At 46.3% G+C, this 26,600-nt stretch overlaps 1 protein-coding gene across 2 annotated transcripts in view; it reads right to left on the bottom strand.

The window, feature by feature from the left end:
• The window catches only part of ADAM12 (ADAM metallopeptidase domain 12), a 354,303-nt gene that overhangs the window by 303,295 nt on the left and 24,408 nt on the right, over nt 1–26,600 (bottom strand). For both annotated transcript variants that reach the window (XM_007478237.2, XM_007478236.2), the window contains exon 2: nt 12,828–12,964. In XM_007478237.2, the coding sequence (XP_007478299.2) occupies nt 12,828–12,964 (137 nt within the window). The remainder of the gene's footprint in view (nt 1–12,827; nt 12,965–26,600) is intronic.

The raw sequence follows: 26,600 nt of genomic DNA, 5'->3' as shown, positions 1-26,600 counted from the left end.
AGGAGTACTTAAGTGATTCCCCAAAGGCCACGCGGAGGGCTTCTACATCAATCCCTTCTCGGCAGAAGGCATTTTCTTGATCTCTTCCCTCGGGGGAGGCCTGTTGCTCCGGCAGCCCCCAACATGAACGCTTCTTCCCTAAACTTCACGGGGGAGCCGTCAGCTTAGAAACCCAGGACATGCCTTCCTGTGGGAAAAAAGGTGGCGTGATTGGGAGCTTCGAGTCCCAGCCTATCCCACAGAATCCTCCTTTCATTCCACTGACGCTGAGGGCTGGCGTGGTGAGGGCCTCCGGCAGAGGTTAGCCATGGAAGACAGCTCAGGCCATCCTTCCTGATGTGGGTTCGGCAGGATTTCGGAATGGGACAGCGAGGTTTGCCATGGAGGCCATTGAAGTCAGCCCTCCCACTTCATAGATGGCAAAAGAGAGGCCCGGAGAGGTTAACTGACTTGCCTGGGGTCACCATGCTAGCGGTAAGGTAGGATCTGAACCCAGGTTCCTGGATCCAAACCCAGCATGGTGTCCAGTACCCCTCTGGTGGTTGGTTTAGCCCAGCTTCCTCAGCCTTCCTCTGTCCCCTCCTCACAATCACTCCCATTTTTCCTACAGGAAGACACGTCCCAGGTTTCTAAAAAGCTACCCCCCCATGAACCCCGCCTTTGCTAAGCTGGGCACTGCCTGCATGACAGGCTTCACCTGAGTGAATAAGTTAAGACAAGCCGTTCTACTGAGAAAATGGGGTTGACATAAAAGTGCTCTGGTTGTTTCCCAAGGGCCTGAGGGAGAGGGCTGCTCCCCAAACTACTGACAGAAAAGATCTCTTCATGGGCCCCATTCTTCACATCCAAAGAGGAAACCACAACTCCACGGCATGTTGGGAACATAAAAGCAAACGACACGGAAACACGGGATAAAATAAGAGCCTGAGTGTTGCCTAAACAAAGCAAGCAACAGGGGCGGCCGCCATACTCTGGGGCCAAGACCTCGGGTTTTCATAAACCCTTCCAAGCCCTTCTCTGAGTGGCTGGGTCCCAACCTGGGCTGTAACAGCCTATCTAGAAGATGGCGGGAGGATCAGGCTTGATGAGCTGGCCAAGGCCATCAGAGGCTAAGCAATGTCACCCAGCTAACAAGTATCAGAGGCAGGATTGGAACCCAGATCATCGTGACTGCTGGTCTAGTGGTACCCTATGCACAAGGTTGTGTTGTTTGCTGTTGTGAGTACCAGGAGAACAAGAGTCCCTCATGAAGCCAAAGGCACTGACATGGTTATAAGTCATCATGGCATCCAAAGCAAATTTCTCCATCCCAAAGCACAGACTCCTAGATCTAGAGGAGACCTTAGAGGTTCTTTGGTCCAACAACATTTTCCAGAGGAAGAAACTGTGGCCCAGAAAGGGCAAGTGCCTTGGTCAAGGCCACACAGGCCACAAGCATTAGATATTTAAACCCAGATCTCTTGACTCCAGAGCCAGTGTTTTTTGTCCTGAGACAGAGACAGAGACAGAGACAGAGAGAGGGCGAGAGAGAGACAGAGACAGAGACAGAGAGACAGAAAGAGACAGAGATAAAGAGAGGGAGGAAGGGAGAGAGACAGACAGACAGAGACAGAGACAGAGAGACAGAGACAGAGAGACAGTCAGAGACAGAGAGAGATGGAGAGAGAGGGAGAGAGACAGAGACAAAGAGAGAGACAGAGAGACAGAAAGAGACAGAGATAAAGAGAGAGAGGGAGGAAGAGATAGAGACAGAGAGAGAGAGACAGAGAATGAATGAATGAATAAATGAATGAATGAATCTGAACCCATTCAGCTGAAAAGACATTGAGATGCTTTGTTTCTCTATCTTTTGTTCTTCCAGTTTCTTTTTCTTGTGTGGATGGTTAGCCTCATCTTTTCAGAATAATTGTGACTTTCTCTAAGGAGGCTTCCCTGTGTCTTGGGGCTCAGTGGAATTAGTGACGTCATTTGCTAAGGGAACACTTGGAGAACTTTAGCGTTGGCTGGAAGTGCTGCTGTTCAGACTGAACACTGGAATTCTCCATCGTGCCGGCTCATCCCTTAGGTGATCGATCATATTATCCCTGTTTTGTGCCTTCTTTGACTTTCATGGTCCAGTGATGGTTGAACAAGGTTCTGTCCTCACTCAGCTGCCGAGCTCATCTCTGCTAATTCTTAGGAAACTTCAGGGGCTCAGAAGACATCTTCCAGCAAGGGATGAATGAGTTGCTGGTAAGAGAATGGCGGAGGGGATCGTTATAGTGGCAGTTTAAAGGGTGTGGAGTGTCTGGGTATATACATGGTGGTGGTGGTGGGTCTTCTTAGGCTGTGGGAGATGTAAGCATGTGTAGACAAAGAGGAATGAGAGGGAAATGCTTAAGATACAGGAGAAAGAAGAGCTTATTGTTTGGAGCAAGAGCTCAGAGGAGATGCGGATGGAGCCAGGAAAGCCAGGAAACAGGACTTCATTTCCTAGGAAGAAAGAAGAGAAATGAAGAACAAAGAGGGGAGCCTTTAATAAGCTACCACATCAGTAAGAGTACCGAGAAAGAGAATGTCCTAGTCTTCTTAGTGTGGTGCTCTGGCACAGGCCAGGTTAGAGCAGCAGGGGTCCATGCTTTGGGCTACGGCACTGGCCAGTCAGCCTTGATTAGGCGGAGCCCCAAGGGGAGAGCGGCGCAGTTAGAAATGCAAACTTTGGGAACAGGCTGTTTGGAGACAAAAAAGTCAGTCATCAAAGCAGCTCCCATGGCGGATAGAAATCAAAAGTGGGCGATATATTGGGGGTCACAAATTCATCAGCAAGCGTTTATTATGGGCTCACTCTGTGTCGGATACTGTATTACATGCTGGGACCCCAAGACAAAGAACTAGTTGGCAGAACAACAGAAACTGCATTAAAAAGACTAAGAGAAAAACCCGAGTGGAAGACAGAAAAGAAGTCAGGAAGTTCAGGGTCCAGACTGTACTGAGGACAGTCTGACTCCCTCCAGATGGTCTCCTGTCAGTTCCTCTGAAGTCGTGGCCACTGGGTCTAATCCCACTAAGCCCCACTGCTCTGAATGAGCGTCGGCTCAGACAGACCCCAGATGTCTCTACCGAGGCCTACAAGGGATGGGCCTGTGTTGGAGCAGCAGCACATGTTCAGTCTCCGAAAGCATTGATGTCTATACAAAGGACGTACTTTATGATGGCAGCCCCAACTGTAAACCGAACTGTAGCAGTGAAGGAGTAGCCAGGCCCCAAAGGAGAGCAGAATCCCTATAGAACTCTGGGAAGAGAGCTCGGAGGTAGATCGTAAGTGCGTGAAGATGCCAGAGACTTTCAGGATTGGTCCCGGCACTTCCTAGCTGGATGACCTTGGACAAGTAAGTCATTCTGCTATACTGAGCTTCGTCTGTAAAGTGGGGCTACTAAAGGGCTTTCCATATGATAGTGGGAAAAACACTGGGATCTGGAGTCAGAACTTTTGAGTCCAGATTCCATCTCTGCTCCTTAATAGTGACATCATCATCATCACCACCACCATCATCACCATCATCATCACCATCATCATCATCATCATCACCACCACCATCATCACCATCATCATCACCATCATCATCATCATCATCACCACCACCATCATCACCATCATCATCACCATCATCATCATCATCATCATCACCACCACCACCATAACCACCACCACCACCATCACCACCACCACCACCACCATCACCACCACCACCACCATCACCACCACCACCACCACCATCATCACCACTACCACCACCATTACCACCACTACCACCATCATCACTACCACCACCATCACCATCATCACCACTACCACCATCATCACCACCACCACCATAACCACCACCACCACCATCACCACCACCACCACACCATCATCACCACTACCACCACCATTACCACCACTACCACCATCATCACTACCACCACCATCACCATCATCACCACTACCACCACCATCAACACTACCACCACCATCACCATCATCACCACTACCACCACCACCACCATCATTACCACTACCACCACCATCACCACCACTACTACCACTACCACCACCATAACTACCACCACCACTATCACCACCACCACCACCATTATCACCATTATCACCACCACCACCATCATCACCACTACCACCACCATCATTACCATCACCACTGCCACCACCATAACCATTATCACCACCACAGCATTATCATCAACATCACCATCACCACCAACACCAACACCATTCTCAACACAACCACCACCATCATCATCATCATCATCCTCATCTCTAGCATTTATATAGCATCTCCTATGTGCCTGGCACTGTACTAGGCACTTTACAAATATCTCATTCCATTTTATTTGGGGGTTTTGGTTTGATATGAATATTCTCTTGTAACAATGACCAATATGTAAGTACGTTCTGCCTGATGATACATGTATAACCCAGATCAAATTACTTCTAGAGGGCAGAGGGAAGGGAGGAAGGGAGATAGTTTGGATCTTATAATGTTGGAAAACACATGCTGAAAATTATTACATGTAATTGGGAAAATAAAATATCTTTGAATAAAAAAAATAATAGAATGCCAGAGAGAGGAGCAGGTGGTTTGTCCTAGAGATAGTAAGGAGTTATGGAAGTTTCTTGAGCAGGGGAGTCCTAAGGTTAGACCTGAACCTCAGCAATATCCAAAGTCTCAGGGCTAGGATTTGAACCCACTTCTTCTGCCTCCAAGCCCAGTCAATCTCTATCAACACTGTAGTGAGAAGCAGTAGAGAGGAGTAGAATGACGGCTAATCTCCTAGCCAGAAAGACCTGGGTTCTAGTTCTGCTTCAGATGACACCAACTACAACTATAAATGATAGCCAATAGGTATCTGTGCTAATCAATACTGGTAGGGAGAGTTTGGTCATCAGTAATATCTCAGTCAATCAAAAAAAAAACCCTCATGCTGGGCTTTGACATTTAAAAATCCCCACCAAACTTCACATCCTAAGGAACTCCGGTACACTAGGAAGTGCCACTGGAGTGGGGCTGACAGGGTGACTGGACGATAAGACAGTGATGAGTTTTCCACGGATACCAGCTTTCAAAGGAGTAAGAGTGGAGAGTCCTGAGCCTGGAGTCTCAGGAAGATCTGAGTTCAAATCCAGTGTTAGACAATCACTAGCGTATGACCCTGGGCAAGTCACTTCACCCAGATGGCCTAACCCTTGCCACTCTTCTGCCTTAGAAAATAAGACAGAAAATAAGGGTTCAAAATAAGACAAACCAAGTGCAATCAAAACAATTTTAAACCCTCTAAAGTTGACTCCAGAGTTTATTAGCCTTGAACCCGGAGCAAGAGGAGGAAGCCGAATGTCAGAAAAACTTCCCCAACATCCAGGTATCCTGGAGCAGGCGAGGATGCCCGGAAGGCAGCAAGCCCCCCTCGCTAGAGCTGTACCTTACTGGGCACACTAAGCTGGCCCAGGAGTCCGGAAGGGCTGAGTCCGCGTTTGACCTCAGACCCTCACGAGCTGTGTGCCGCTGGGCAAGTGCTCCATCTGCCTCAGCGTCCTCCTCTCTGAACCGGGGATGGACCCGGACCGAGCCAACAGGCCATGGCCAGCAGCAGCCTTGGGGAGCCTGACAGGGCGCGTGTCAGCCCGGGCCTTCAGGATGTTCTGAGCCCCAGAGTCCACAAAGGGGCCCCGCCAGCACATTCCTCTCCGCAGAGCCGGGACTGGAGGGGACGGGCTGGGCTCCGGTCAGGACCCCAAAGGACCGAGCAGGGCAACGGCGTCCTGGACCGCGGCTCGCCCAGCCATCCTCTCCTCCAGGCCTGCCGCTCCCGCCTCTATCTGGGCAAAGGCTCGAAGGCTGGCCTACGAGGACCTCCTTCTGCGGCCCAAACCAAGGCCGGGTGCCAAAGCCCGCCTGTGATGGCCCCTGAGATTGCCGAGCCGGGATTGGATGAGCAGATGAGGCGGAGCGCCAGGAGCCCAGGAGCGGCTTCCCTCAGAGGACCTGCATTCAGATGCTGCTTCAGACGCTTGTCACGGCGCAGCAGGCGCCACAGAATCTCCCGCCGGCCTCAGTGTCTTCCTCTGGGAAGGAGGGGGGCCCTCGAGGGGGTGTCCCAGCCAGTACAGCAGCTCACAGACTGGCGTTGGAAGCCGCCACTAGCAGGGTCTCTGCCGCTGCGTCCCGATTTAGTCGGTCCATCGAATCTGAGGGCCTCTGAGGGGGCCGGAGGGAAGGGGACCGGCCGCTGCCGGGCCAGAACCCCTCTGCGCTCCCTTCTAGCGCGGATTCTGCTTTTCCTCCCGCTTGCTGAGGGAGTTCTGATCCAGTCACTCCCACTCCTCTCTGACTGCCCACATGGGGACCCCGGAAAGGGGTCCATCTTGAAGTCACAGCTGAGTCTGTGGCCTCAGACTAGACTCTCCAGCTCCAGAGCTTGCTGTTGGGAACCGCATCTTCCAGACGAGTCCTGGGCAATCCAGGAGGGGCGACGCAGGGAGACCCGGAGGGTCCTCTCTCAGTCCAGTGGAGTCCTGGGCAATCCAGGAGGGGCGACGCAGGGAGACCCGGGGGGTCCTCTCTCAGTCCAGTGGAGTCCTGGGCAATCCAGGAGGGGCGACGCAGGGAGACCCGGGGGGTCCTCTCTCAGTCCAGTGGAGTCCTGGGCAATCCAGGAGGGGCGACGCAGGGGAGACCCGGGGTTACCTCTCTCAGTCCAGTGGAGTCCTGGGCAATCCAGGAGGGGCAACGCAGGGAGACCCGGGGGGTCCTCTCTCAGTCCAGTGGAGTCCTGGGCAATCCAGGAGGGGCGACGCAGGGGAGACCCGGGGGGTCCTCTCTCAGTCCAGTGGAGTCCTGGGCAATCCAGGAGGGGCGACGCAGGGGAGACCCGGGGGGTCCTCTCTCAGTCCAGACAAGTTCTGGAGGGGCGACGCAGGGGAGACCCAGGGGGTCCTCTCTCAGTCCAGTAGAGTCCTGGGCAATCCAGGAGGGGCAACACAGGGGAGACCCGGGGGGTCCTCTCTCAGTCCAGACAAGTTCTGGAGGGGCGACGCAGGGAGACCCAGGGGGTCCTCTCTCAGTCCAGTGGAGTCCTGGGCAATCCAGGAGGGGAGACGCAGGGAGACCCACATGGTCCTCTCTCAGTCCAGACAAGTTCTGGAGGGGCGACGCAGGGGAGACCCGGGGGGTCCTCTCTCAGTCCAGACAAGTTCTGGAGGGGCAACACAGGGGAGACCCGGGGGGTCCTCTCTCAGTCCAGTGGAGTCCTGGGCAATCCAGCAGGGGTGACGCAGGGGAGACCCGGGGGGTCCTCTCTCAGTCCAGACAAGTTCTGGAGGGGCGACGCAGGGGAGACCCGGGGGGTCCTCTCTCAGTCCAGACAAGTTCTGGAGGGGCAACACAGGGGAGACCCGGGGGGTCCTCTCTCAGTCCAGTGGAGTCCTGGGCAATCCAGCAGGGGTGACGCAGGGGAGACCCGGGGGGTCCTCTCTCAGTCCAGACAAGTTCTGGAGGGGCAACGCAGGGGAGACCCGGGGGGTCCTCTCTCAGTCCAGACAAGTTCTGGAGGGGCGACGCAGGGGAGACCCGGGGGGTCCTCTCTCAGTCCAGACAAGTTCTGGAGGGGCGACGCAGGGGAGACCCGGGGGGTCCTCTCTCAGTCCAGACAAGTTCTGGAGGGGCGACGCAGGGGAGACCCGGGGGGTCCTCTCTCAGTCCAGATGAAATACCAGCATCTTCACGTGAACATGGCATAACTTCTCCCAGGCCACGCTGCAGAGAAGGCAAATGGAAGGATGGACTCGAGGAGACGTGGCAGATGTGTGCTGGGGGAGAAAGGGATCCGCCTGTCCTCCCTATCCCTAGAGAGCAGGACCAGGACCGATGGGTTTGGCGATGAGCACCGCTACTTCTCCAGGCTGAAATCTCTTCCGGGCTCTGCCCGGTGAGACCCAGGCCGAGGCCGAGGAGTCCATCCTACGGCAGCCTCCTTGTCGTCCTCAGCATCTCCTGCCTCCTTTCTAAAACCACAGACGCTCATGCAGGTCAGGAAGGGTCTGCTCGGACTCTTCTCCCCTCTCAGAGGCGAGCTGGCTGAGAGACGAGAGAGCAAGCTGGCTCAGAGCTCAGCAGACCAGTGTTCTAATGTCTGCCCTGCCCCACCTGAGCCTCTTGGGGATGCAGAGCCTTCATCCGCCCGACGGGCCTCCATGATGGTGAAGGCTCCCTCTTGCCGTTTCCCAGGCAGGCGGAGGGCCCCGCTCTACAAGGCTGGTTGTCCACCCAGGTTTCCATCTCAGAATCTGAGGTCTTTCCTCGGCATTTCTGGACAGTTACATCTGAGAACGAGACGTCCCTTTGCACAAAGAGTGACGACTGGGAAAGGGAAGGGCCTTCCGTCCGCCAGGGATTCCGAAGGGGGAGTTGGGGAAAAGGCCTGTCGGTCTACTGGAGACAACATGAAGGCTCTCTGCCAAAGTACAGAAAGACGGCCCTTCAAAGGAAGCCCGGACCTCCAAAGGAGGGCAGTTGTAGAAATCCATGGACGAAGCCCGTGCTTTTCCATGCTAAGGGAGATTGCGTGTTCAAGTCTGGAGTAAAACGAGGCCTTTGTGCACAGAATAAACATGGCCAAACACTCTAAAATCTTAGTCCGTACTCTGGAGGGCTTCTGCAAGCAATGGGAAGGAAGGAGCAAGCCAGACCAATACATTAAAACAAAGGTTTCCACTAAGACAGTGCCACAGTGGCAGAGGGCACCAGGAAGAAGGCCGTCCTGCCTCTGATGCGTACTAGCACTGGAGCTGTTAACAAATCACTACCATCTCTGAGCCTTAGTTTTTTCAGCTGAGCAATGGGAATATACTAAGAATACTTGTAATGTAGATGGTCTGAACCTGGGTCCACAAACAGGTCAGTGGATAGGTCGAAGGAGCTTCTGTGATTTTAGTTGGGGAAAAGGCCACCTTTCCCTCCTTTGTGATACTGTGGATTTCTCCATTTAAATTTCTCCCTTTAAATAGATTATGTGGACAAGGGGCCCATTGGCAGCTTAGGTGGAGCAGAGGATAGAGTTTAGAATTGGGAAGACCTGTGTTCAAATTCAGCCCAACACTGAGCATCTGCATCACCCTGGATGAATCATTTAACCTCTGTTTGCCTTCATTTCAACTACAAAATGGGGATGATAAGCACACGCACCTCCCACAGCTGTTGTGAGGACCAAGTAATATGACTGTAAAGTACTCTGCACAGTGCCTGGCACACAGCGGGTGCTATATTCATGCTTACTCCCTTCTCTCTTCACCAACAGGACCCTTGCCCTCCTACTCTAGTCCCTGGCTCATGGGTTGCTTGGAGATCCAGTGAGATGGTCTATGTTAAATTCTTCATGGCTCTTAAGGCTCTTAGACACCAGTCACCATTCTTGCAGAAGCTTATGGCGAAGGTATGATAGTACCCCCGAAGGGTGAGATGACAGTAACAGACTCTTCAAAGAGTCACCTACTGACTCGGGCTTTGCTGTACTTAGGGTCGGTCTTTGCTGGTCAGTTTCCTCATCGGTCACATGACAGGGGATGATTCTGGGTCTCCTGCCTTAGTCCCAGGATCTCCCACGATAACCTTTCTTCTTGCCTCTTCCTAATCTTCAATTTCCCCCCTCTATTGGCTCATTCTCGGTTACCTACAAACCCTCCCAGATCTACCCCCATCCTTAAAAAAAAGAAAATGGCAAATCTTAATCTGACCCAATCGCGCCTTCCTGTTCCTCTCTAGGAGTACCTAATCGGGTTTTTGTCCTCTTCCTTAGTCATACTCACAGAAAAGGAGCATATACCCATTGCTCTGCATACTTCCCCTCCTCTCACTCCTTAATCCTTTGAAATCTAGCTTTTGGCCTCATAACGCCATCGAAATTGCCCTCCCCAAAGTTACCAACGATCTTAATGACTGAATAGCAAATACAGAAAAATGAATGTAGTGTCCATTTGCTCAGTCCTGATCCTCGCTGACCTCCTGATTGCCTCTGGCACGCTTGGTCGTCTCCTCCTGCTAGATATCCCGTAGCACCACCCTCCTGGTCCTCCTTCTGCCTAACCTGATTGCCCTTTCTCAGTCTCCTTTGCTGACAGATGGAGACTTGCTCAGGATCTCAAAGGCAATAAAGGTCAGTGGGGACACATGAAGCCTGCTTCTCTGCCTCCAAAGGCAGGACACAGAAGTGGGACAAAACGCCCAGGAGAACATGGCAGGAATAGCTTGAGTTCAGCACTGATGGAGGGGTGCCCACATGGTGAGATGGAAAATCCAGCAGTCTAAGTAGGGAACTAGTTCCACCCACAAACGCGAGGTTCCAGGAGCTCTATGAACTTTACTAACATCATCATTCTCTCTGCCCCTTCCTCGTAAAGGAGAGCTGTATGTAGCCAGAGACTGGCAGTGGCCTTGTGTTTTCATGAGTTTCCCTAGTAGTGGTAATAATGGGTTCACATTCTTTCTCCAGACATGCCCATCTCTTTCAGGGCCCTGGCCCCCACTTCTATGTATTTGTAAGCTGGCTAACTGCAGTTAAGGGTGGGAGACAGACAGAGAGAGAGAGACAGAGACAGAGAGACAGAGAGAGAGAGACAGAGACAGAGACAGAGAGAGACAGAGGGAGACAGAGAGAGACAGAGAAAGAGAGACAGAGAGACAGAGAGACAGAGACAGAGAGACAGAGAGACAGAAAGACAGAGAGACAGAGAGAGACAGAGAGACAGAGAGAGACAGAGACGGAGACAGAGACAGAGACAGAGACAGAGAGACAGAGAGAAAGACAGAGACAGAGAGAGACAGACAGAGAGACAGACAGAGACAGAGAGAGAGAGCGAGAGCACGTCGTTTCATCTTCACAGTGATCAAACCCACGACTCTGGCATCAGTAGCTCCATGTGCTAACTAACAATGCCAACATAACTAACACCAGCTTCCCTGCCGCCCAGTCGGCGACCTCTAAGGCGCGTGGTGAGCGTCACCATTGTGACTAACCATCCAAATGGAATTACTTGGTTCTTAACCTTTCCCCACAAAGAAGATGCAAAAACAAGTCATGCTGTAGGTGTAAAACAGCCTGTCCCTCCTCCCGACATTTACATCTGATGAATCATAGCACGAGAAAATTCTCTCAAATGTCATGTGAGTGTTTCTCCCGAGCTGGGCTGACATTATTATTACAGCCATGCCTGATTTGTACATTATGAATTCAATTTGCAAGAATATGCATGAAACAAAACGAGCCCCCAAACGCTGATGGTGCGTCCAGATATCTGGAGCAAGTGGCCAGTTTTTCTCAGAGCTCACTCAGGATCACAAGGCCAGATGGGAACCAAATGATCAGCCTCGGCCTCATTCTTGCTCCTCCTGTCAAGGTGCTTCGGTGTAGCCCCTTCAGAAAGAGGCCCGGGGTTGGTCAACCGGAGTCCTTAGCGAGGAGAATGTCTGTTTTCAATTAAGGACCTGGTCTAAAAATAGCTCCTCTGAAAACAAGGGCAAAGCCATCTGCGCTATCTCGCCAACGATCTCGTGTTCCTATAGATTCCTTGTCACATCCCCTGTGTTGGGCCAGTTAACGGAAAACTTATCCCAAACCACAGGAACAGGAATTGGGAAAGTTGAAGCAAAATTCATCTAGATAAGACATTTCGACATATATTTCAAATGTTCGTGAATAACACTCATAATATGTTTTAATATTAATGTTACCCAAAGGGCAACCGGCAGACATATGGCGGACATGAGAAACATGTTACCAGAGAAACATTCCATAGGAGAAATAACCCCCAAAACTATTACCAAAGGGATACATGAGTGAAAAGAATGTAGGCTGGTCTTATCATTGGTGCCAGGGGATAACGGATGAGCCATCCATGTTCTTCAATCACTTGTGTGGGACCAGAAAACTGTAACATTCTTCACATTGACTGAACATCTAGGATGGAGTCATTGTCAGAAGTTCCAGAGCAGAAGTTCTTAACCTTTTTTTTTTTTTGTTACGGCCCCCTAAGGTAGACCAGTGAAGCCTGTGGATCCTTACCCAGAATCGTGTTTTTAAATGGATAAAATAAAAAACACAAGATTACAATGACATAAAAAGAGGTAATTTTCCATCCCATCCATATTCATAGACCCAATAAAAGTCCATGATGCATGGACTCCCTGGTTAGGAACTTTCTGATCTAGAGGAAAGCTCCGGAACATTGGATGGATCCCACCATGGAGCATCATCATAGAACAACATTGACAAGAGTTGTTCATGATGAAAAGATGACTTACAACCAACAGATCAGAGTTATCAAATATTAATTTCATTTGAATGAAAGAAGTGAAAATCCTGTGTTCTCAAAGGATTTTAATAGAAAATGATATGAGAATTCCTTTGTAAAAGGTGTTTTCAATTTAAGATATTGGTAAATATGTCAGCAAAGACAAAACATTCATGAAATTGACAGAAGGGGGGATTTTAAATGAAAAAATTCTAGTCTTTTCACATGAAAAATTTAGCACTCCTGGATCTCGGCATATAATAAGAGGCTTTCTGAGGAAAATGAGTGTTCAGTAAATGTGAAGAACGTTGTCACCTCACGGTCCCACAGAAGTGATGCTGTAACACCGACAATCTGCATTCCAACTTCTTTCAAATAAAGTCTTCATTCTGTATGTGTCGATACATCACAACCAGGGGAAATGGCATAAAATGGGAATAATCGAAAATGGACAGTAAAGTCACGTCAACTGACCTTCGTAAACGTTCAGAAAATATTCAGAACTGACCTTAAATGAGCTGCTACGGAGTGGATCCCACAGTTCTCCATTCAAAAGCGTGGGGCTGACAATCTTGTACCCATCAGAATGGTCCCGCGTTCTTGGTGGGAGTCCAGAGGTTCCCAAGGGGCTTTCCACGATCACACCTGGAGTCAAAGACAAACAGCCCACAGCTTTACATCTTAGTGGGGAAGGCTCAGGCAGAGCTCGTTACCAAAATGGCTTGGTTTCCCCTAAGTGTATAAATGTTGACCTGGAAAGAAATCGAACCTCCTCATTTTACAGTGGAGGACACTTAGAGTCAAAGAGTAGAGTTGTATCACTTGTCCAAATTCGCCCACGTCTGCAATGGTATTACTGGGATTCTAGCTCTGATCCTTGGGCTCCAATCCATTGGTTCTTCCATGTCCCTCCCCTGCCGCCATGTTTCTAGAGCTGGACCTTGAAGGAAGCAAAGAATTTCAACCAACAGAGATAAGAAGGGAGTGAACCAGACAGGAGGGCAGCCCACACAGATATGTAGAGGTGGGAGAAGGAAGGGCACTGGGCCCCCCAAATCACTAAACTGCACACACCTTTGGACCTAGCAAGACCTCCACCAGCCCTAAACCCTGAAGAAATAACAGAAAGAGCAAATGGTCCCACATGTACACAGATATTTGCATCAGCTCTTTTTGTAGTGGGAAGAAATCAGAAACTAAGGAGTTGCTTTTCAGTTAACGAATGACTGAACAAGTAATGTTGTATGATTGGCCTGGAATCCTGTCCCACCATTTGTTGGGGTGTCATTTCAGTTGTGTCTGATTTGTCCTGACCCCATTTGGGATTGTCATGGCAGAGATACTGGAGTGGTTGGCCATTTCCTTCTCCAGCTCATTTTATAGACAAAGAGACTGAGGCAAACAGGGCAAAGTGACTTGCCCAGGGTCACCCAGCTAGCAAGTGTCTGCTAGTAACTGTACCATAAAGAATGCCAAAAGGGATGGTTTCAGAGGAACTTCAAAAACTGATAAGGATTGATGCAGAAGGAAGGGAGTAGAACCAGGAGACAATTCTGATCAACTCAATGATGAGCCATGTTTCCAGAAGACCAATGTTGAGAGACAAGACTCAAGATGTAGAATAAACACATTGTTTTTGGCACTGTCAATGTGGAATGTGTTTTGCTTGCCTATGTGTTTTTATTATAAGCATTCTTTTTTTTTCTTTTTCTTTTGCAACGGGATGGAGGGTGGGAGTAGGAGGGAGAGAAAATAAATGCTTATTAGCTGAAAAGATTAAATTAAATTCAGATCTCAAAAAGCCATCCAGTGGGTCACTCTGGTTGGCATGTAGAGGGCAAGAAGGGGTGCTGTGCTCCACCACCCTGAAAAGATAGGAAGGATCCCCAATGGGGCAGGTGGGCTGGCTCAAAAGGCCAGGCCAGGAATGTCCGTTCTCCCCTATGGGCAGCAGGCAGCCAATATTAGGCGAATTCCCTTTGGCCACACTTTACTGAAACTAATTTGAGCTGCTCCAATGAGTCACTCAAATTCAGGGTGAGTCTATTCACATCCTCAGTCTTGCCTGCTCGGGCCAACCAGGCGAGTCACGGCAAGAGCATCTGGTCCACCCAGCGGGACACTGTTTTCTGCTGGCCCAGCTGTCGGTTCGAGTCAGTCTTTACCTCTAAAGACACCCTCCGCTTAACCCTATCTCCATAAGAGTCCGAATGTCAACATAGCCTTTTCCTTTCCTCGAGAGTGCCCCCATCTTTGTTTTTCTTCCTTAAACAAATCCAGTTCTAGCTTTCAGACCAGTTCTGCTGATGAGGTCAGCTCCTGGCTTTTTCATTATGTCCTACTCTATCCCGTAAGGTAAAGGATGATCCCAGACTTCCTCCTCTGCAAGCCCCATTCCTTCGGCGGTCCTCCTAATTTTTTGGGTCTGACTCATAATCAGGCCGTTTTAAGTTACTGAGGACTGCACTTTTATTGGGCAGGAATGGTATTGAAATTTTAATCCTAGACATTTTACAGATCCCCGAATACTTTTAAAGCCACACCATTGTATCATTCTTTGGGTGGAAGTCTGCAGTTATATTCCATTTAACAAGGCAGACAAAGATTTTACAAAGGATTAATACTCAAAAGTGTTGGCGGTCTGAAATTAATTGTCTCTCCGGAAACTCGGGCTAGGTATAGGATGTCTCATCAGAAGAGCCCAGAAAGAAGCTGAGCCCCGAGGCACATCCCCAAAAGGGCAGACCTCTCACAACCACTCACCCTTTGGAAAATTCATGTGCCACATGATTAAAGAGGAACACTTTTCATTGCAGAAGTCATCCTTACCAAGCCAAATGATTAGGAAGACTGAAAATTGAGAGCAACATCTTGTCAGATTCGAGCAGAATTCTCTGCATTTCCCTCTTATCTACAGACTATTGCAGCATGGAATGATGGGGAAAGCATCCTAGATTTGGATCCTGAGGCCCTGGATTCAAATTCTCCCTCAGTCACTTACTCTTTGCCTGCTTCAGAGACAATATAGCAAAAAGAAAGTTGGGTTTGAAGTCTGATGATGTGTTAAACCTCCTGCTCTGTCTCTTATGGTGTTTGACCATGGGCAGGACACATCGTCTAACTGGTTCCTCATCCTTAAAATGAGAGGGTTGGACTGGATGTTAGCTGAGGTCTGTTCTAGTCTAAACAGAGCTTTTGTGGAGGTTCTTTGGTCAGTTCTCAAACTAGAGATCAGACAATTCACATCAGTGCTCAAATGGAAGTTAACAAGAATTTTCTAACCCTAAGTCAGAGTTGACTGGGACAATGGGCTCTGAATCAGCACAAGATGGGGGTAGGCAAAAGAACAGACTTGGATTTAGTGCTCTGGCTGTTGTCTCTTGCCTTTAGTGAGTTCTGGTGTCCCCATAGTTCCTGTAGTTCTACACTGAAAAAGGTAATGGTCTGCAATTATCAAGGAGAGACTTTATAGTATTTGCTCCTATTATATATTTATTTATTAATTTACCCATACATGTGCTTAGCTTATAGAGGTCTCCCTGGTTATCATGATCAGAGACTTCAACATTCCTATTGAAATCCTGGATATTATTGCTGGGATCATTCATCAGCTCAACTTTCATGAAATAAGAATTTTCACTCTTACTCAAGAAAGCGTGTTGGCCACATCTTAGCCCTCCTCATCCTTCGAACCAGCTACAATACATCCTACCCTATCCTTGAAGGTAAAGCTGATCCCAGACTTTGTCCTCTGAGAGGCTCTTTTGTTTAGCTGGTCCTCACAATTTGGGGGATCTGACACATAACCCATCAGGTAAGAGCTGGAATCACTGTCCCCCAAAAGTCCTTTTCTGCTCAGATTTGGGGATGGTCTGCTCATGAACCCCGAACCAAGCAGATGATTCTGCAGCAGGCTGAAAAGAGGAGACTCAAATCCATCCTCAATCCAAGCTCAGGCTGTAGAGCCCTTGAGTGCTGTCTCTGTTCTTCTCAATGGCAGAGGTTCAGGGGTGAAGTTCAAGCTAGTTGTGTTAGATTTGAAACTAAGCTCTATCAACACACTCAATGACAAGGATGAGAAACATCTCTTCTTCGGCCAGATGTTCCCTGATTGCTTTCGGGCACGTACAAATATCCAAACACTTAGGATCTGATAGACAAAACATGTGTGTGACTCAACACTTTAGCAATATGGTCTGGTGTCCTACAGGCACAACAAATAACAACATGTTCAAGTCAGCCAATAAGCAGCTGATTAAGTGCTTTCCACGTGCCAGGCACTGACCTAAGTGCTAGAAAGACAAAGAAAAGCAAACACATGGTTGATACCATCTCTACCTCCATCTAAGCAGTATAGAGTGAAAAGGGACCTGGGCCTGGCTGGCATCAGAGGACCTGGGTTCAAATCCTGCCTCTGCCATTTACTATTTTTGTTACCCTGGGCAAGACCCTTACCCTCTTTAGGGCTTATCTGCCTCTTCTGTAGATTGGAAGAAGCTAACCTAGATGGCTTCTGAGGTTTCTTATGGCTCTAGATCATAGACCCTTGAAAAGGCTTTTGTTTCTGCATATCCACAGAGGTTTTGGGGAGTAGACAGTGAGGATCCTTTGCACAATCCTTTTTAGGGACCGAGTCAGGATGAGCCCTTTCATTTCTCATCAATGTACAAAAATAATGAAGCCATGTCTGGAATTGCAAGAGTGGCGCCATATCCTCCTCGCGGTTTGCCATCACAATCCCACTTTGTGATAAGATTTGCTTACGTATTTCTACGCCGAGTATTTCTTTGACATGATGCAAATAAAAATGTTATTTGTGCACCATGGCTAGACAGAATGGATTCCACACAGCTGGGAGATATCAGGGTTTATTTTATAGAGTCATCTCAATGACAAACCATAAAAGCAATTCTTGAATGATTCGTACATAGTCCTAGATAACCAGGCAAACAAAAGAAAATATGGCCTGATAAAATATACAGTTTGCATACATTTTATGTTTTATAATATTTGGGCACCAACAGAACACATTTGGCACAACAAAGACAGTAACAGTTTACATTTGCAATGGACGTCCCACTCTGTATGTATTTATGGAAATATCCTCTTCTTGTAGTTCCGACTTTCTAAAAGTCATATTCTTGGATTCATAAAGGAAACAACCTTTTAAATATTTTTATTTCTAACATTGATGTTTTGGAACAATCAGCTCTATTTTCTTTACCCTTCCTCTCTGGTATGACTCCTCTTTCAACAGAACTGAGACAGGCCAGAAGGGAAAGCCCAAAGCCATTTGCATGTTCATGCATAATGAGTCCTTGCAAAATAACTGGAAAGGGGAAGAGAGATGGCCTTGGGAATGATTTGCCATTTGGAATCTCCAGATAATCATATCCTAGATCTTCCTTCCATTCTAATATCCAATAATTAATGGGTTCTTTATAGATTTTGGTCTTGGTTTTCATCTCAATTCCTTAGTTTTTTGGGGTTTTTTTATTTTCCCTTCATCAGGGAATCCAAACAATTTTCCTATCATCTCTGTGCCCTGATATACTTTCCATCTAGACTGTAGGGTCCTAGAGCACCATCACATCAGAAGCCATGTTTCATCCTGCTCCTTCCCTGTTTATTTTCCAAAACTTATCAGTGAGATGCCTCTACCCAACCCAATTAGGAACTTTTCCTGGGAGACCATCCATTTGGAGCTAGAGAGTCCATAGAGGCCATCTAGACCAATCTTCTCATTTTACAGATGAGTAAAATGAGGGGGAGAAAAGTAAACTGGTAGAAGTGGGTTTTGAACCCAGTTCTGCTGACTCCAAATTCATTTTTCTTTCCAATGTACCAGAGGAGGAGAGGGAGTGATTATTTCTCTTTACTTTTCTTTGTGCCCCAATAATTCTCTCAAACCTAATCTTATGAAATCTCTGAAGATATGTACACATTTAGTACTCAGGTAGAAATAAATAAAACTCAACAACCTAATAAGGGGGAAATGGCATTTCTGAAGAGAGAGTTTCTGGATGAAGAAATCAAAGCCACACAAAGGCATATGAAAACATGTACTAAATGATTACTGATTAGAGAAACTCAAATCAAAACAATTCTGAGATATCATCTCATGCCTCCAGGTTGGCTAAAACGATAAAAGGACAAAATGACAAATGTTGGAGGGAATTGGGGAAATGGGGATCCTAATACCCCTTCAGTGGAACTGTTGAACTGCTCCAGCCATTTTGGAGAGCAATTTGGAATTATACACAGAGAATTCCTTAACTGTACATTTTTAGACCCAGCAATACCATGGTTGGATTTGTTTTCCAAGGAGAAAGAAAAGACCTTTATGTTCCAAAATATTTATTGCAGCTCTCTATAATTATAGTGGCAAAGAAATGAAAATTGAGAGATAGCCATCAATCGGGGAATAGCTGAACAAGTTGTGGTATATGATTGTGACAGAATACTATTTCACCATTAAGAAATGACAAGCCAGTTAATTTAAAAAGAAACTTGGAAAGGCCTAAATGAAATTAGAAAAGCAAAATGAGTAGAACCAAAAGAACATTATATACAGCAACAGAATTAATATTTGAAGAACAACTCATGAATGTCTACCTCCAGAGAAAGAACTGATAGAAACACAAAATCATGCTGTATATATATATATATATATTTTTTTTTTTCTCTTTCTTTTTGGTGGGTGAAGCCTTCTAGTAGGGGATGAGATGCCTTGGAATTTTAATGTACCAACAAACAAATTCATTCATTTTAAAAAAGACAAAACAGACAAGAAAAGAAATGTGTAATAGAATTAGAAACAATGACCAGATTTCTTAGAGACTAAAATAAAAGCACAAAAACTGTGGACAATTAATTATTCCAATTTCATTATGAAAAGATCATAGGTTCGGAGGTGGAAGGCTAAAATGGATAGGATATAGAAGGAAGCCAGGGCTTCTTGACTAACTTTAATTTTAACTAACTAATGACCGTAACTTCAACTTCATTAACTCTAGCCTTAGATCTTAACTTGTGCTTAAATTTTTTTCAATCTTTTTTCCACTGTGATTGATTTCCTTTGTAATCAATCCAATATGCTTTATTTTTTTCCATTTAGAAACATTATTCTTGGAAAGGGTTCCTAAGTTTTATCAGAGTCACAGGCAAGGGAGTCCATGACAGAAGAAAGGGTCAGAACCTCTGGTCTAACCCAATATTCTCCTTTTGCAAAGAAGGAAACTGGGGTCCCTGGACACAGAGTGACTTTACTCAAGGTCACACACGTGGCAGAGCTGGGAAAAGTCAAAGCCAGCGTCCAGGGGAACTTGAAGAAAAGGGAAAGATTCACTTGGCCAATTTTCTCAGAAGTCCAAGGTTGTTCTTATGAAGTAAGCAGTTGATTTCTGAAGTTTTAAAATCAGTCTTTAGATTCTTGGAATCATGGAGAATATGTCTGGAGAAGCGGTGAGGGGTAGCTGTTTGAGTGTTAGACTTGGCATTGGAAAAATGTGGGCTCAAATCCAGGTTCTGCAGCTGACTAGGTGACACTGGAAAAATACTAGGTTTCCTCAGAACCTCAGTTTCCTCCTTTTGAATTGAGGATAATTCTTCTTGCCTTTCCTACATCACAGGTCTATTAAGAGGAAAGTGATCTTAGATGGCGGATTAGAGGCAACCCAGCTGAACTGTCTCAACATTCCCCACCGACAATTCTAAAATAATGTCTCAAATACAAATTTGGAGCAGCAGAGCCAACAAAAGGTCAGGGTGAGACATTTTTCTGGCCTAAGAAAACTTAGGAGGTCAGTGGGAAAAGTTTGTAACACCAGGATTGAAGCCTGTCCAGACCCCACACATATAGTGGCTGCAGCAGCAGCAGGAACCTTGGGAGCTCTCGGCATAGAGATGGTAAGAGTGTGGGACAACTGGTAAAAAAGAGATTACTGGGGGGGGGGTGATCCTTTACTAGCACTGGGTGCTGCTGGGACTGCTTGCCAACCCTATTGCATGTATACAGTCTTGAGTCACATTTCCAGGGCAGAGGAGCACTGGGGATCCTGGTTATAGTTCCAGGCCCCAAGAGGAGAACTTCTGCTTGTTGCTACATGACAGCAGAGGTCCTGATCATGGCTCCAGGTCCAAGAGGAGTACTAGTGCTTGTGCTTGTAGGGCACCAGGTCCCCTTTCTGAGTAAAGACCAGAGGGCAGGACAGGAGAATAATGACCACACTTCTCTCTGTATCCCATCACCTAGGAAGCACCAAAAACTTGCCTGGCTCTAAAAACAGCAACATGAAAAATCTAGAAATCTGAGACAGGGTCTCTGAACCCCCAAGTAAGCAGAACTTAATTTTAACATAAAGCTCAAAGTCAAGAAATAGGCTGGGGAAAAAATGAGCAAATAAAAAAAGAATTTGACCATAAAAAGGTACTAGGGTAGCAGGGAAGAGCAAGAAATGAACTCAGAAGACAATAATGTGAAATTAACCATGAGAAAAGCAAAATACTAATTGGAACCAAGCTCAAGAAGAATTCCTAGAAGAGTTGAAGAGATGAGTGGTAGAGGAAAAAATGGGAAAATAAATGTGAGTGATGCAAAGGCACACACACATACACATATATACAAAGACTGAAGAAAATAACATCTTAAAAAGAGAAAAGGACTAATTGGGGGAAGAGGTACAAAATCTAACCATAGAAAATGCTTCTTAAAAAAGTAGAACTGGGCAAGTAGAAACTGACTTGTGCAATATTAAGAAACAAATGAAACAAAATACAAAATCCTCAAATCCAGAGAATGAAAAAATAGAAGAAAAGGTGGAAAAACAGCTGACAGATCAAGGAAAAGAAAGAGATCAAGGAGAGACAATTTAAAATTAATTGGGCTATTTGAAAGCCATGATCCTTAATATCATATTTAAAGAAATTATCACCAAAAACTATCCCCAATCTTAGATCTGGAGGGTAAAATAGAACTTGAAAGAATCTACCAATCACCTCCTAAAATAGAGCTCCAAAGAAAAAATCCAAGGAATATCATTGTCAAATTCTAAAGCTCTCTGGTGAAAGAGAAAATACTTCTAGCAACCAGAAAGAATTCAAATATTGTGGCATCATAGTCAGGATCACACAAGCTTTAGTGGCTTTCATATTAAAGGAATTGGAGGGATTAGAATGTAATATTCTGGAAGGCAAAAGAGCTAGGATTACAACCAAGAATAACCTCAGCAAAACATAGAAGAATCCTTTAGGGAAAAAAATAAATATTTAATGAGACCAAAGATACATATAGATACATAGATACATATACACAGTTGGAGGGTACCAGGTGTCCAAGAAAGACTGTGAGGGCTTGCCAAGTCCTTTTTGGATGGCTTCTTTCCTCTTTTGGTGTTTGTCACCCAGCTCTCACCTGTGGCACCAAGACCTGTCTCATACACAGCAGCCACATTCTGATAAAGCCATCTTAGTTGCTGGGCTAGACCAGGTTGAGGATAACCAACAGGCTTCAAACCCATCAGTAATTTTGTTGTTTTGCAGGGTGTCTACCCCAAGCAGGTGAAGGCTTCAGCCTGGCAGAATGGGCAGATAGGAATATCTGTTCCAATAACCACAAAGACAGTGAAGCAGGCATCATGGAGTGCTCAGAGCTTGGTTACACATCAAGGTCACCCACTACATCCCAAGCCATCACCAGTCATCTTGACTTTCATCTTACCATCGAACTTCAATGACTGGAAGAGAAAGTGAGACTGACGACATCACGCAACTCTGCCTCACTTAAATGCAATTTGTGGCTGAGTCACAGATATTACCCATCCCATTTGACCATTTACATTTGACTATTTCATCATTTTGTTATTTAACTCCTGCTTCAGAGAACTGTGGCAAGGGACAAATGACAAAGCAAGCAGTGCAGAGAACACCCTGCAGGATGGCCAGGGCACAGGGTCCTCTTCTCACTGCTAGCAGCAATGGGGTTCAAAGCTCCCTGGGGGAATGATCAGCCTTTTCTAAAGGCCACACTGCGCACCTTCTGACATTTGGAAGGGGTGAGAAAGGGGGCCCTAACACTTATCTGCTTCACTCCACCTCACCCTGGCCCGTGAACTTTGGCAGGCAGGGATCCTACCCTGTGGCCTAAGCACCTAACGCCACTCACCATTGGTAAATGGAACGTGTCTGTGTTTATGGCAACAGAAAATCCAATAGACCCGAAAGAGGAACAGCTTTAACTGCAAGAGAACCCAGCCGCTATCACATCGAAGTAGCAGTCCTGCGTGGAACAGGGCTGGCAGATGAAGACCAGCTTACTGAAGTTGGGAGCTGGATGCACATTTTTCTGTTGGAGTCACCGTGACGACGAGGGACACCATGATGAGGAGTGCCAGGAGGCGAAGGCTTCACAACCAACACTAACTAGCCAACAAGCTCCTTTGCCCCCCAAAGGAATGAGTGAGAGGCTCTTGACAATGCAACTGCCACTTGTAGGAAGGTGCCATGCCACCGCCATCATGACAAACCCCGGTGAGATCAAAGTCAACATGGTGTCAAAAAACCCCGAGCTTGTAATTCTGGGTGGCTTTAATGCCAGGGTGGGCACAGTCTATCAGGTGTGGGAATGGAGTCAGAAACAGCTGCAGTAAGTCACTACTGAAGATTTGTGCAGCTCATGACCCCCAGCACCAACTCTGTCTTCTGTTTACTTAAATGCAATAAAACCTTGAGAAGGCATCCTTGCAGCAAATGTTGCATTGAAGAGATTATGTCATTATGAGACGAAACAGACAGGATGCAAGAGTGGCAAAGACTATGTGTGGCACACAGTGCTGGACCACTTGATCACAGACTTACCCTCGCCAAGCTAAACATTTGACTTCAACAAAAGCGATGACCCCCAGGCAAGACAACTCCCAGAAGACTTCATGTGAACAGATTAGAGCGCTTCTCCCTGCTGTGTGAACAGTTTGTGGCTTACTTGGAAGGGAAGCTGAGCCAACACACACTGGCACCAGTAGAGCAGAAAAGGAGTGGGCAGCCTTCGTAGATTTAGTGTACGGCTCTGCATTTACTCATCTGAGCCAGAACACTTACAAACATCACGACTGGTTTGATGAAAATGATGGGGAGACTCAGAGGCTAGTAAATGAAAAAGAGAACTCCACAGGGTTTGCCAGCAAGATAGTTTAGCCGTGTCTAAGAAGGCAGCATTTAACTCCCTCAAAAGTAAAGGGTTTCTGGCAGAAACGAAATATAGACCAGTGTCTTACACCATTTACCAATAAAAGATCAAAATGGATACCTGGGAGGCATAAAGGGAGATATCATAAGCAAATTAAATGAATAGGAAACATACCTATCCAATTTATTGATCAAAGAATTTATAAATAAACAAGAGACAGAAAGCAGTATGAAAAATAAAACATAATTTTGAATACATTAAAATGAAAAGGTTTTGTACAGATAAAATGAATGTAGCCAAGATTAGAAGGAAAGCAGTAAGTTGAGGGAAAAAACTAAGAGTCAGTTTCTTGGCTAGAGTTCTCATCTTTAAAGTATAGAGAATTTTGTCAAATATATACGAATTTGTCCCATTCTTCAACTGATACGAAGCCAAAAGATACGAATAGACAGTTTTTAGATGAAGGAATCAAAGCTTTTATATTGATATGAAAAATATGTGAAGTCACCATTGATTAGAGAAATACAAATGAAAACAACTCTGAGATATCAACTCGTATCAGATGAGCTATAATGATAAAAGGGCAAAGTGACAAATGTTGGCGGGCATGGGGAAAACTGGGGGCATCAATAAAAAGATGGGGGAACTGACTGTGAATTGATCCAACCATATTGCAGAACAATCTTGAATTATGCTCAAAGAGTTATCAAACCGTATATACCTTTCGACCCAGCAATACCACAGTTAAGCTTATTTCCTAAGGTGATCAAGGAAGTTGGAAAAGAAGCTACATGTTCTAAAATATCTCAGCCGTTCTTTTTGTGGCGGCCAAGAACTGGAAACTGAAGGGACGCCCATCAATTGTGGGATGGCCGAGCAAATTGTGGCATATGATCGTGATGGAATATTAATGCACCAAAAGAAACAACAAAGAGGTTAATTTTGGGAAAATGTGGAATGAAATGATAAAGTGTGAAACGAGTAGAATCAAGAGAACATTCTATACAGCACCAGAAATATTGTTTGAAGAAGGACTTGTTTATGTCCACTTTCAGAGCAGGAGCTGACAAGCAGAAGCGAGAAAGACACTTTTATACATACATACATACATATTTTTGTCAAATGCCACCTTCTTTAATGGGAGGATGGCAGCAAGGAGGGAGTTAACTGGGTATTTAAATGAGGCAAACAAATGAATTTTAAAAACATGGAAGAGAAGTTAGAGCAATGCAGGATTCTTGGCTTCGTAAGAAGGCAGGTGAAATTTGGTTTTACACTGGTAGTAAAAACACAGTGTTTCCATGATGCCCTAAAGGCTATTTGTGGTCAGAAGACCTGTGGCATATCTCACCTACTCAGCCCTGATGGAGCCACACTGATCAGAGATAAGAACATGATTCTGGAGAGATGCTCTGAACACCTCCACGGTGTTCTCAACACATCGTCATCCATCAGTGCTGAAGCTGTTGACCTCAGGTTAAAGCCAATCTCTATCTAGACAAAATTCCAACTGAAGAAGAGTGTTTGCATGCCATTAAGTTCCTCTTGGGTGGCAAAGGACCTGGTGCTGATTCTATTTCAGCAGAGATTTGCAAGGCAGGGGATCCACTGCTCATAAAAAACTCGAACTGAAATCTCCCGGAGTTACACGACAAAAGGGGGTCATCCCCTGGGAGATCAAGGTTGCCTCCATTGTCCATCTCTATAATGGAAATAGATTGTCCTATGACAATCATAGGGGGGCAGACAAACTCTCTCTTAGTTACTGCTGGCAACATGCTTGCCAGAGTCGTCCCTTTTTTTAAACCCTCACCTTCTGTCTTAGAATCAATACTAGATATTGGTTCCAAGGTAGAAGAGTGGTAAGAGCTGGGCAATGGGAGGTCAAATGACTTGCCCAGGGTCACACAGCCAGGAAGTGTCTGAGGCCTTATTTAAACCTAGGACCTCCCATCTCTAGACCTGGCTCTCAATCCACTGAGCCACCCCACTGCCCCAAGAGTTCTTCTTAATAGGCTGATCCTTCACTCAGAAGATGATCATCTATCTGAGATCCCGTGTGGCTTCAGAAAGGGTCAAGGAATGGTTGGTATGATATTGGCTGCCTGATAGCTCAAGGTGAAATGGCAGAAACAGAACAGAGGACTGTACACAATATTTGTTGATCTGACCAAGGCCTCTGAGATTATCGGTTGTGGGGGCTTGTGGAAGACCACAGAAAATTTTGTTTGCCTTGATAAATTCATCAATATTGTGTGCCAGCCCCATACTTATGGGGTCTGGGTAATGGATGAGCGCTCTTGAGCTCTCCCAGGTACCAGTGGAATGAAGGAGGGCCTTGTGCTTGCTCCTATGCTTTTAGCATGATGTTTTCAGCCATGCTGTTAGATGCCATTAATGAGGTCTAAAGTGCCATTAAGGTCAGCTACCACACTGATAGGAAATTATCTGACTTGAAAAATTAAAGATGACAAGCCAAGACAAAGTGGAGGGAGAGTTGGTGTGGGACTTTTTTGTTTGCAGTGATTGCACTCAATGCAGCCTGAGACTGAAATGCAAAAGAGTATGGATCAATTCTCTGCTGCTCGGGCTAATATTGGCCTGACAATTAAAACCCCCAAACCAGAGGTTCTCCACCAATCAGCACTGCGCCATCTATATGTGGAACCATTGGTAACAATAAATGGAGAAATTCTGAATGCTGTGGGTAAGTTCACTTACCCAGGAGGTCTATTTTCTAGGCAGGTGCTGTAGAATTTTCATAAAATCCCAAACTTAAAATTATTGTGAGAAAATTTTCAGGGAAAGAAGCTAACTCCCTGAGTCAAGAAAATGAACTCTTTGGAGAAAGGGCCATAAAGAAACCTACCCTGTGTCAGAAGATCCAGAATAAACTTTGGGATGTAATTGATTGAACTGAAGGGGGTTGAACACATTTAATCTGAATGTAAACTCTTATGCTAAAGGGGACTGCCCCCTAATTGGCCTTTTTGTCAATACGCCCAGCAAACATTGGTTTTGCTCTCTCTCTTTTATTTCCCTCTTATCTCCAACTATTGTAATTTCCTCTTAGAAAGTGCAATACTGTATGCATCTTTA

This window comes from Monodelphis domestica, chromosome 1 (assembly GCF_027887165.1).
Source record: "Monodelphis domestica isolate mMonDom1 chromosome 1, mMonDom1.pri, whole genome shotgun sequence".
Taxonomy (NCBI): domain Eukaryota; kingdom Metazoa; phylum Chordata; class Mammalia; order Didelphimorphia; family Didelphidae; genus Monodelphis; species Monodelphis domestica.
Note: the sequence above shows the minus strand (reverse complement) of the source record. Positions and strands in the feature narration are given on the sequence as shown.